The sequence below is a fragment of the Eumetopias jubatus genome, unplaced genomic scaffold (genome assembly GCF_037043125.1).
Source record: "Eumetopias jubatus isolate StellerSeaLion01/CBP00866 unplaced genomic scaffold, mEumJub1_p1.0 scaffold_5, whole genome shotgun sequence".
Classification (NCBI taxonomy): Eukaryota; Metazoa; Chordata; class Mammalia; order Carnivora; family Otariidae; genus Eumetopias; species Eumetopias jubatus.
Window position 1 is genome coordinate 11761653 of NW_028274811.1, and position 12297 is coordinate 11773949.

General features: G+C 45.3%; 1 protein-coding gene across 3 annotated transcripts in view; it reads left to right on the plus strand.

Moving 5' to 3' along the window:
• The first annotated feature begins 4310 nt into the window (after positions 1-4310).
• The window catches only part of LVRN (laeverin), a 65147-nt gene continuing 57160 nt past the window's right edge, over positions 4311-12297 (plus strand). For all 3 annotated transcript variants that reach the window (XM_028092642.2, XM_088023238.1, XM_028092644.2), the window contains exon 1: positions 4311-5207. In XM_028092642.2, coding sequence (XP_027948443.1) covers positions 4510-5207 — 698 coding nt within the window. In that variant the 5' untranslated portion in view covers positions 4311-4509. The remainder of the gene's footprint in view (positions 5208-12297) is intronic.

Below are 12297 nucleotides of genomic sequence, written 5' to 3' on the forward strand. Positions count from 1 at the left end.
GTGGTCAGCTAATGGTTAGACAGAGATTCCCTTGAATACCTGAATCTCCCAGTTTTTGCCAAGGGGCTCTGTGTGGGTGTTGAGTTATCCCTCCAACACTCAACCAGGCAGTTGACAACTCTGTCTTGGGCTTGATACCAGCTTGAGCAATGTCTCAAGATAAGCTAGATGTGCTTAGGGCTTTCTTGTTTGTTTGTTTGTTTGTTTTCCCATGCAATGCAGCCTTAGTCCTATGCATAGCCCATAGAATGCATATGGCCTTTTAGATTTTCAGGAATATGTTGGAGCTTTTCAAAGCCCCCTATAGGTATCTAATTCCAGAGCTTTTCCTTTTAAACTTTCTGATGAGCTTAATGTTTGCCTCAAATGTTTGCCCACCCCAGGCAGATGCAATATTAAACAATTGCCTGTTATTTTCAACCAGACCTCCTGAGGAAAGGCTGTTCACCCAGGCTGAACTGTGAAATCAAGTCAAATAAAGATAGTCTTGAGAGGAGAGTCTTCCAGGGAATCAACCAGGTAGTTCAAACAATGACAATTCACTGAGAATGAGGCTTTAAAGGGACTTTATGCTCCTTCCAGTGGCTGCCAGGATACTGGTTTGCACCATGATAGCATGCTGTTGATTTTTTTTTTTAAGTTTTTATTTATTTATTTGATAGAGAGAGAGAGAGAGAGCACAAGCAGGGGGAGCTGCAGGCGAGGGAGAGGGAAAAGCAGGCTCCCCGTGGAGCAGGACAGGGCTCGGAGCTCTATCCCAGGACCCCCAGATCATGACCTGAGCCAAAGGCAGTTGCTTAACCAACTGAGCCACTCAGGCGCCTCTAGGCTGTTGATTTTTAAGGCAACTGCAGAGCTGAGAAGGAGGAAGTGAGAATAAAGCAAGTTAAAATGTCATAAAGCTCGGTTTTTTTTCTTTTTAACTGAGATTTGGCTATTATTTTTTTGAACAAAGACTCCCTGGATTGCTCCAAGATTTTGGTTATTTTCCAGAGTTCTGAAATAGTTAATTCTGACAATTTTTTCAGTGTTCACGTTGCTTTCACGGAGGAGAGGATTTTCAGTGCTCCTTACTCTGCCTTACTTCTGGATATTCAATTTTTGACTCTTGATTAATTTATGATGTGCTGACTGAAGTATGAAATTCTCCCTGGAGACCCCATAGGGTTAATTTCTTTACTGATAGTTGTCAACTAGATTTATGGGTCTGACAAACCTGTCTTGATTATTTAAGGGAGTTCTCTAAGAGCTTCTCCTTTGAGCTCCTTGAGCTCCTTCCTGTAAACAAGATTCTTCTCAGAGATGTTGGCAGTTTAGGCTGGTGACACAGCACGACCCCTATTTATGCAAATAAGGGCCTTAGGGAGTTGGCACAGGAGATGTCTCTCTGACCTCCAATACTTGCCTGTATTCTCTTTTTCTTGCTGCACCATATTCTTTGCCTTTAAATAAAAGCCTGTGTGAAGATACCCTGTGGAGTCTGGTGAATCCTTCCAAATAACCCAATCTTTGCAATGGTGTATCCATACAATGCAGCTGTAGATAAGACTGTGAAAAATCTCTGTGGACTGATATGGAAAGATACACAGAATATACTATTAAATGAAAATGCAAGGGGCAGGAGGGTGTTTTAGTACACTATTTTTTACATAAGAAAGGGGAGAAATACAAGAGTAATTGTATTTGCTTGATTTGCATAAGGAAACACAGGATACACACACACACACACACACACACAACTATTAAAAATTATTAACTATGAAAGCAGTGGAAGCTAGATATCTCAACATAAATTTCCATACAGTTTTTATTTTTGGTCCTTATGAATATATCACCCATTCAAAAAAATTTAAATTTTCAAAGTAAATGAAGAAAAAGAAAAGAAAATTAATCATATGGCCCAAGGGGAATAATAAAGTATTACAGAAGTTAATAGTAAGTACCAAGATATAAAGATGGAAGAATAATAGACACGCCAAAACATAAGCACCAACAACAAAAGGAAATAGGTGCAAAGGCACAAAGGCCAAGTCCCACTTGGGTAGCATATAAAGCCTTAGATCATTGCTTTAGTTTAGGGTTCTTGAACAGCAGAAATGACGACATTCTGGGCAAGATACTCCTTTGTTGTAGGGGGCTGTCTTGTGCACTGTAGGATGTTTAGCAGTATCCTTGGTCTTTACTCACTAGATACCAGTAGCAACCCCCCCCCCCAAAACTGTGACAACCAAAAGTCTCCCTACATTGGCAAATGTCCAGGGGAGAAGAGTCACCAAAAGGACCTCCGGTTGAGAATCACTGCTCTACCTGGTCTAAATAGTAAGTGGATTTTCTGAGCATCTCATTAAGAAATTAAAAAAAAAAACTTTTAGTGAATGTTTTCCTGGCAACTGATCTATTTCCCAGAACTAGTCTTTCACTGAAATGTCAAAAATTTCATGTAATAGTATTTTCCAGTTCCTTTAAATGAACATAAACATGATTCAGCGAGTGTATTATTAAGCAACTTTTGAGTGACTTAACAATTTATCAGAAATATTTTCCCTTTAAATAACATTTAAATTGCTGCATCATTTGGTGTCATTTTATTACTTTGAATCTTTCTGTGCGGTAGCCAATTTCTACTTGTCTAATGATATCAGACAAATGGAATTAAAAGCTTGTGTCTGCTTGTACACGTTTCAGTAGAGTTTTTTTATATAAAATCGAGGGGAGGGACCCCTCTAATATGAATTTGAAGTAACTCTGTTAGGGACTCCTTTTCTTTCTTTAACCTTTCCTTGGGAAGTCTGGAATCCTTCAAGAAATTGGCCATTGGGCGGTAAGGACGATAATGAATGAGCTCTGCATCTGTGAGAATCCTCATCTCACAATAACCTAAACCTTGAAGCTCCTGCTAGCTCAGTGGCTCATAGTGCTGGCAGCCTGACTTGCAGTGGGGGAAACAGAAGGAGCTTTTTCTCCCTCCGCTCTACCCAGGATCTTCTGGGAGTGAGGCAGGTGGCCATAATTATTCTTAAACACGATCGTTCCATTTCTGAAAAAAGCAAATCAAACCTGTAATCAGGAGACTGGTCCACAGATTACAGCACGGCCATCAGCTGGGTGTCAAGTCTCCTCCTTCCTCCCCGTCCTGTTTCGGAGGTTTATTTTTAATGTGATTAATTTCATTTGGAGGAGCCGGGAAGGTCACATACCCCAGGAGAATCACCTTGGTTTACCCTATCTCTGAACTCAGGTGGAAGGGTTTCCTCAGTGGGTGGGACCTACACTTCAAAGCAGGAAAGCCAGGACAGTTTTCTGGCCGAGATGGAAAAATCCTCTTCCTTCAGAAAGTCTAAAGACGGGGTACGCTCAAATAAGTCTTCGGCCAGCAAGTGAATCTCTCTAGCCGCTCTCTCCTCTTCCCCAGCGCCTCCTGCGTCCTTGCAACCCCATTCCCAATGCACGCGAGTGCGTGCGAGCAGACTCGGAGCTCGGCTCACAGGCCGGGAACTCTCCCTGGAGCACCCGCTAAATAGCAAACAGATGCCCAGCATGCCAAAGATCCCACCGACTGGGGCACCGCCTGGGACTCCCGGCCCGGCCGTTTCTGAATGGAGGAATGGCTGGCCCCACGACTGTTGCCTTAAACGAGTCGGTTTTGAAAGCAGAACATTCCCTTTCGCGGGGGCGCCCCCTCTCTACCCCGGAGCCGCAGAGGAACTCTCCCTGCCTTTCTGTCGGCCACTCCTCCAGGCCCACTTCCCAAGCTCCGAAACGGTCCGGGACCCCTGACCTGGTTGCCATCGTTGCACTCGCCCGCCCGGGCTGCGTGAGTCCCGAGCTGATTCAGGTGGCGAATTTAGGGCCCAACGATCGCGCTCGGGGAGTTAGTTCTGATGGCGCGGATGTTCCCCCGAGGGTAATCTCAGAGCGCGTCTCCGGAAGCCCGGATCCCTAAGCCCCCTCACCTCACCCCCCAGCACTCGCATCCCCGGGTAGCGGCCAGCAGGTGTGCTATTCGCAGACCACCCTGCAGTCGAGGAGCCGGAGTGTGTCCTGCGCTCGTCTCCTTTCCGACACTGGAAAGCGCGCCGGGGCGCACCCAACAAATCTCATTAATCCAAACATCCTCGTCCGAAGTGTCCCAAGTTCGAGTTTGGCCCGACGGTCCCCTTCCCGCGTCGACGCTGGAAGCCTCTTCTGCTAGGGCTTTCCCTTCGGACCCGAAGGGGCGCGCGCGGCGGGGCGCGGGATCCGCCTCTTCCCCGGGCTCTGGCTGGGCGGGGGTGGGTAGGCAGGGACCTGCATCTGATTAGCTGGGAGGGGGAAGCCGTGGTCGCAACCGCTCGCTCCTGTCTCCCAAGCTTCTGGGGGAGGAGGAGGAGGAGGAGGAAGAAGAGGTGGAGGAGGACCGAGACAGAGAGCAAAAGCCGGGGTCCCCGTCACTGAGCACCCGGGTCAAGGTTGGAGCTACCGCCGCCGCCGCCTTCCGGCTCTCGAGTCGCCCTCGCCCCGGGCCCAGCCATGGGTCCCCCTTCCAGCTCCGGCTTCTACGTGAGCCGCGCGGTCGTCGTGCTGCTGGCCGGGCTGGCGGCCGCGCTCCTGCTGGCGCTGGCCGTGCTCGCCGCCCTGTACGGCCGCTGCGCGCGAGTCCCGCCGTCGGAGCTTCTCCACCGCGGAGTCCCGGGCGCCGCGCCCTCCCGGCCCAGCACGCAGGAGGAGCCGCGGCCCACCGGGCACACCCGCCCCACCCGTGAGCCGGCGGGGACGACCACCCCGGGCAACGGGCGCCCTCCGGGACCCTGGGACCAGCTGCGCCTGCCGCCTTGGCTCGTGCCACTGCACTACGAGCTGGAGCTGTGGCCCCGGCTGCGGCCGAACGAGTCCTGGGCTCCGACGTTGACCTTCACCGGCCGCGTGAACATCACGGTGCGCTGCACCGTGGCCACCGCGCGGCTGCTGCTGCACAGCCTCTTCCTGGAGTGTGAGAGCGCCGAGGTGCGGGGTCCTCTCTCCTCCGGCACCGGGGACCGCACGGCGGGCCGCGTGCCGGTGGACGACGTGTGGGTCGCGTTCGACACGCAGTACCTGGTGCTGGAGCTCGGCGGCGCTCTGCAGCCCGGGGGCCGGTATGAGCTACAGCTCAGCTTCTCCGGCCTGGTGTACCAGGATCTCAGGGAGGGACTCTTCTTCAACGTCTACACGGACCAGGGGGAGCGCAGGTAAGGGCAGGCCGGCCCGGGTCCCCTCCGCCCCCGCGCCCGCGTTCCCCGGCCGCCTACCTGCGTCCAGGGGCGCGTGCCCCCAAAGCCCCCATCACTCGCGACGCTTTCTTGTAGAGCCGAAAGGCGAGCGCCCCCTTCCTCCCCTTCCCTCCAGAAACCCTGCTTGTTTGTTTCCTGAGATTAACAAACAGGGTTGCTGGAATGGTGGGGGGCGGGAGGGATGGGGTGGCTGCGTGATAGACATTGGGAAGGGTATGTGCTGTGGTGAGCGCTGTGAATTGTGTAAGACTGAAGAAATCACAGACCTGTACCCCTGAAACAAAGAATACATTTTATGTTAAAAAAAAAATAGTAGGAAGGGAAAAATGAAGGGGGGGGTATTGGAGGGGGAGACGAATCATGAGAGACGATGGACTCTGAGAAACAAACTGAGGGTTCTAGAGGGGGAGGGGGTGGGGGGATGGGTTAGCCTGGTGATGGGTATTAAAGAGGGAACGTTCTGCATGGAGCACAGGGTGTTACACGCAAACAATGAATCATGGAACACTACATCAAAAACTAATGATGCAATGTATGATGGTTAACATAACATAATAAAAAAATTTTTTAAAAGTAAAAAAAAAAACAAAAAACAAACCCTGCTTGTAAATAGAGGCTACCAGACCGCGGTCCTCCCGCTGGTCAATTTTTGGCACCGTCCCAGCCCATCCAGTTTGTTTCTGTCCTTACCCTTTTAAGGTTGCTGCTACCCCCAGAAGCTTACCATTGTCTTCAGAAAGCCCCCCCCGCTTTTGCTCTAATCCAGGATGGCTTCACCCCCGTGAGCAAATCCCTTGCTACTCAAAGTTGGTCCGCGCGCGGACTGGCAGTAGCTGTCAATCTGGGAGCTTGTTCGAAATTGCAAATTCCCCACCCTCGACCGAAGGATCAGGATGTGCGCTTTAAGATCACTGGGTGGTTTCTGGGTATGAACGCTGGAGAAGCTTGGGGCCGTCGCACTCTTGTGCCCCGAGGTTCCCGAGGTTCCCTCCCCGAGCGCGCCTCCGCGCCCAGCTCCCTGCTCTCTCTCTCTTTCTTCCTCGCTCTGTAGCTGCTGCTCTTGCAACAAAGAGACTCACGTCGGTGCAATTCTCATATTTTTCTTTTTTTCCTTTTTGCTGAGTTTCCCCCAAACTGAAGAATCCCCTTTAATTCATCCCCTCCCATCCCCTGCCTGGGGACCGAGTCTCGTTTTGTGAATGAGCCACAGCTTCGCCGACCCCTCCCAAGCTTTTGAATGGCTCTGCAGAGTATGGGGGAGCCGGCGCTTTCGGGATTCCTTCCCTGGGAAGAAAACAATAACAACAACAACAACAGCGGTGACAAGAGACCTCCCCTCTGGGTTTGCAAGCTCACGTAGCATGCATGTGTTCTCTTTACACTCGTTTGGGATAATGCTTTCCACACGGAATGTTTCCAGCTCAAGAATTGCCTCTTTCCACGATCTGGAACCACGTTACTGACCTCAGGCGAGCACCCCGGGGAAATGGTGTATGTGGAAGATACCTAAAAGTTCTTTCTTCAAATGCTCACCTGCTGGTGGAGCATCTGCGGTTTACACGACTGCATATACTTTGCCTTTTATTATTAGAGAAAATGTTCTCAGATGTTCTCTGAGGGAAAGGAACCTACTCAATTACCCCTTAAATCATCTCCTGCATAATTTTCAAAAAACTTCTGGGCTTTGGAAGTAAGTTTAATAAGCTGCCTCAGTGGGTGTGTAATCTGTAACTTTTATTTTTAAGGACTATATGCTTGGGCTTTTTTTTTTCTTTCAAAAATGCACCAAGGCTTGAAAAATAGCTTTGGAAATTTTCTCATTAGGATGATATGTTACCAGATTTAAGGGCACAGGAAACCTTTTGCAATTACTGTGCGGGTGGTTCAGAGTGCAAGATTTTTCGGGGGGAAGAAAAGGACACTGCACGCGCCTCAGAGTGTTTTCTGCTGTGAATTCAGTAAATCATTTGCTAACCCATCTCGTCCTTCTTCTTAATGAGGCCGTGGCCTGGATGGACTGCCCTCGCAAATATGGGAAATGAAATTCCCTTTCCATTTTTCGATTGTGTTGCCAACTCCAGGGGTAACTAGAAACTGTACTTTGAGAACATTAAGGTTCAAAAAAGCAAAAATCCTAATAAAGTCCCCCAGATGTTCATAGACCAACTTAGAGTTCCCGACTTGTGGCATCTTAGAGGAGCTGTTAACTTGGAAATTGTTCCTCTGCGTCTCTCCTTTGGAAACCACAAAGGGAAGAAACCTCCAGTTGAGCTTGAAGCCAAGGTCACAGAGAAGTTGGATAACATGATGAGTGCGGTGAAGCCGATTTTGGAAGCCCGCCAGGCCTGAGTTTGAGCTGTGCGATTTGAGTCAGGCTCTCCACGTCTCTGAGCTGGTTGCCTCGTTCATGGAAGAGACCTAAGTGTCACCCGTTAGAGTGTTGTGAAAATTCATGAGAAGCAGGACAGTATCTGGCACAGAACCTATGCGGTGGCCGCTGCTCTTATCAGCTCAGGGTGTGATGGTCAGGAGCAGCCTCTTACTATCGAAACATGGAAATGTGAGCCTCCAAAGAAGATCCCAACTGGGGAGCAACTGCCTACTGAGTGCACATTCCTCTTGGGATGTCTCCGATGCTGGCTGCCAACAGTTGGAATGTGTTTACTTCTCTTCTTTGACCCCTTATCACAGTCTGGACAGGCTACAGCTTTTAAATAATTTTACTCAACACCAAGGCAAAAGAAAAAGAAAATCATTCCAGAAAACCCAAAGAGTGTCACTATCTCACACTTTTAAGGCTTAGGTTACTGATTTTCTAGCTTCAGAGGTTGCTGGGGATGCTTCCCGAATGTTCTCTGCCTTTCTCCACTTGGCAGGTGCCATCCCATTTCTGCCACAGAGGAGACATCTACTGGATGCTTTTGACGTGTGCGTCTGTATGTCAATGTCTGCTTCTCTCGTTCCACGTGTAGAAAGCTGAGAGCACAATCCAAATGTTAATGTGTCTGAGAGCAGTATTTCCCAGACTTCATTCTCTGGTGCATCACTCTTCCGGGTTTTGCCATATTCACATACCCCTGGCCATATTTTTTTGCTAAAAAATATCACTCAACTTAAAAATATTAAGTAGATTGGGCTCCTGGGTGGCTCAGTTGGTTAAGCGACTGCCTTCGGCTCAGGTCATGATCCTGGAGTCCCGGGATCGAGTCCCACATTGGGCTCCCTGCTCAGCAGGGAGTCTGCTTCTCCCTCTAACCCTCTTCCCTCTCGTGCTCTCTCTCATTCTCTCTCAAATAAATAAATAAAATCTTTAAAAAATATTAAGTAGGTTTATTAAAAAGCAACTATATCAAATCATAGAACTTATGGTGCTGTAGAGTCACAAATGCGATGAAAAAAGCGATGTTATTAAGTTCACCTGTTACGATTGTCCACTGAAGGCTCCCAAGGCTCTGAATCTGAGGGCTGCTCTCTCTTTGTTAAAAAGAGAAATTAGAATCCGGTGTTCAAGATAAATAACACCAAACTAAGAACTTCTCTTGACCTTACCAGAAAGATTCGTAAAATTTGAAGAAGACTGACTTTCTCATATGTGAGTCAGATCTTTATAGTAGTGTGTCTGAGAGCTACCCCAAATCCTCCATCTATTCTTGGGGAAATCCTGAATTCGAGTAGTGGTTCATAAACCTTTGATGTATATGAGAATCCCCAGAGGAGTTTATCAAACAAACAGAGTCCTGGGGCACACCTTCAAAAATTCCAGATCAACACACTCATGTTCATAGTCATAACAGACACAAGATGGAAGCAACACATGCTCATGGATGGATGAGTGGATAAATACAATGTGGCTTATTATATACATGGGAATATTATTCAGCCTTAAAAAGGAAGGAAGTTCTGGGGCACCTGGGTGGCTCAGTCAGTTAGGTGACCGGCTCTTGATCTCAGCTCAGGTCTTAATCTCAGGGTTATGAGTTCAAGCCCTAGGTTGGGCTCCATACTGGGCGTGGAGCGTACCTTAAAAAAAAAAAAAAAAAGACGTTCTGACACATCCTACAACACAGATGAACTTTGAGGACATTGTATTTACTACCTGGAGTAGTTAAATTCAGAAATAGAAAGTAGAATGTTGGTTGCTAGGAGCGGGAAGTGGCAAGTTGCTGTTAAATGGGGACATTTGGTTGTTTCGTTTTTCTCTATTACAAATAAAGCTTCCAGGAGCAATTGTGTATGAGTTTTTGGTTGAATATGAGTTTTTATTCTTCTGGAATAAATGCCCAGGAGTATAACTGGTGGGTCATATGGTTGTTTCTTGTTCAGTTTTTAAGAAACTGCTAACTTGTTTCTCAAAATGTACCATTTTACATTCCCACCAACAATGTATGAATGATAGTTGTCTGCATCTTAGCCACCATTTGCTTTTACCACTGTTTTCTATTTTAGCTGTTATGATTTGCATATAATGATATCTCATTGTGGTCTTAATTTGCATTTTTCTGTTCCATAGTCACAGTGTTATCCATTGAACCGCTGGCCTGCACTTAATTTGCATTTTTCTAACGGCTAATGATGTTCAACATGTTCTTATGCTTGTTTGGCACCTGTATATCACCTTTGATGAAATGCCTCCTCATGTCTTTTGCCCGTTTTCTAATTGAATTGTTCTTTTTTTTTTTTTTTTTTTTACTGTTGAGTCCTGAGAGTTCATTATATATGTTGGATCGGAAACTTTTGTGAGACATATGATTTACAAATAGGTTCTCCTGGTTTGTAGCTTGTTTTTTTCATGCTCTTAGTAAGGTCTTTTGGGGGGCAAAAGTTTTTAATTTTAATGAGGTCCAATTTATCAATTTTTAATTTATTTTTGATTTTTTTCCAATTTATCAATTTTTAAAATAGACCATGCTTTTGGTATCATGTCTAAGAATGCTTTCTTAAAAGGACTGTTGTAGAGCAGTTTTAGGTTTACAAAAAGTTAGAGGGTGGTACACACATTTCCCATTTAGCCCCTGTACCTGCACATGCATGGTGTTGCCCATTATGAACATCGCTCATCAGAATGATACATTTTTTTAACAGAAGATGAACTTCTCTTGACACACCGTGATCACCCAAAAGTCCATAGTTTACCCTATAGTTCACTCTTGGTGTTGTACATTCTATATTTTTGGACAAACATGTATTGACATGTATCTATCATTATAATAGCATACAGAGTATTTTAACTGACCTAAAAATCCTGTTATTTGCTGATTCATCCCTTGTCCCAATCATTGATCTTCTTGTCTCCATGGTTTTGCCTTTTCTAGAATGTCTTATATTTGGAATCGTGCTATATGTACATAGCCTTTTCAGATCTGGCTTCTTTCGCTCGGTAATATGCATTTAAGATTCTTTCATATCATTTCATGTCTTGATAGTTCATTTCTTTTCATCACTGAATAATATCCCATTCTCTGGATTACCATACTTTATTTATCCATTCCCCTACTGAAAAACATCTTAGTTGCTTCCAAGTTTCGACAATTATGTTTCATAATTAGCTGCTCTAAACTCTTTGTGCAGGTTCTTGTGTAGACATAAACTTTTAGCTTCTTTAGGTAAATATCAAAAGAGTTGAGTCATTTGAGTCAGTTGAGATTGCTGAGTCATATGGTAAGAATATGTTTTGTTTTGTAAGAAACCACAAAACTGACTTTCAAAGTGGCTGTACCATTTTGTATTCCCACCAACAATGTACAAGAGTTCCTGTTGCTCCACATCCTCACCAGCATTTGGTGTTGTCAGTGTTCTGTGGATTTTGGCCATTCTAATAGGTGTGCAGTTTTATCTTGTTGTTTTAATTTGCATTTCTCTGATGACATATGATGTGGAGCCCTTTTTAATATGCTCATTTGCCATCTGTATAATTTCTCTGGAGAGTTGTCAGTTGAGGTTTTTAGCCCATTTTTTAATTGAGTTGTTTGTTTTCTTATTGCTGAATTTTAAGAGTTCTTTGTGTATTTTGGATAACTGTCCTCTATCAGATATGTCTTTTGCAAATATTTTCTCCCAGTCTGTGGCTTGTCTTTTCATTCTTTTTATACTGTTTGTTGCAGAGCAAAAGTTTTCAGTTTTAAAGAAGTCCACTTTATCAATTATTTCTGTCATGGATCATGTCTTTGGTGTAGTATCTAAAAGGACCTCACCATACTCAAGGTCATTTAGGTTTTCTCCTATGTTATCTAATAGGAGTTTTATATTTTTGAATTTTACATTTTAAAGTGACCCATTGTGAGTTAATTTGACCCATTATGAGTTAATTTTTGTGAAGGGTATAAGGTTTGTGTCTAGATTCAATTTTTTGCATGCAGATATCTAGTAGTTCCAGCAATGATTGTTGAAGAGACTATCATTACTCCATTGCATTGCCTTTGTTCCTTTGTAAAGATCAGTTGGCTGTGTTTGTATGGGTCTTTTTCTGGACTCTCTATTCTGTTCCATTGATCTGTTGGTCTATTCTTTCCCCAATATCACACTCTCTTGATTACCATAGCTTTATAGTAAGTTTTGAAGGCAGGTGGTGTCAATCTTCCAAGTTTGTTCTTCTCCTTCAGTATTGTGTTGGCTATTCTGGGTCTTTTGTCTCTCCATATAAACTTTAGAATTGGTTTGTTGATATCCACGAACTTAACTTGCTGGGATTTTTTATTGGGGTTGCATTGAATTTACAGACCAAGTTGGGAAGAACTGATATCTTGATAATATGACTCCTATCAAGCCACCCAGGTGCCCCAGCAATTGGATTTTGTATATTAGTCTTGTAGAGTGCTACCTTGCTATAATTGCTTATTAGTTCCAGGAGTTTTTTGGTCAGTTGTTTTGGATTTTCTAAATAGACAATCATGTCATCTGTGACTAAAGAGTGTTTTGTTTCTTCACAATCTATACATCGTGTATTTCCTTTTCTTGATGGTGGGAGGGGACATCCTCACTTATACCTGACCTTAGTGGGAAAGCTTTCAGTTCTCACCATTAAGTATGAAGTTAGCTGTAGATTTTTCAT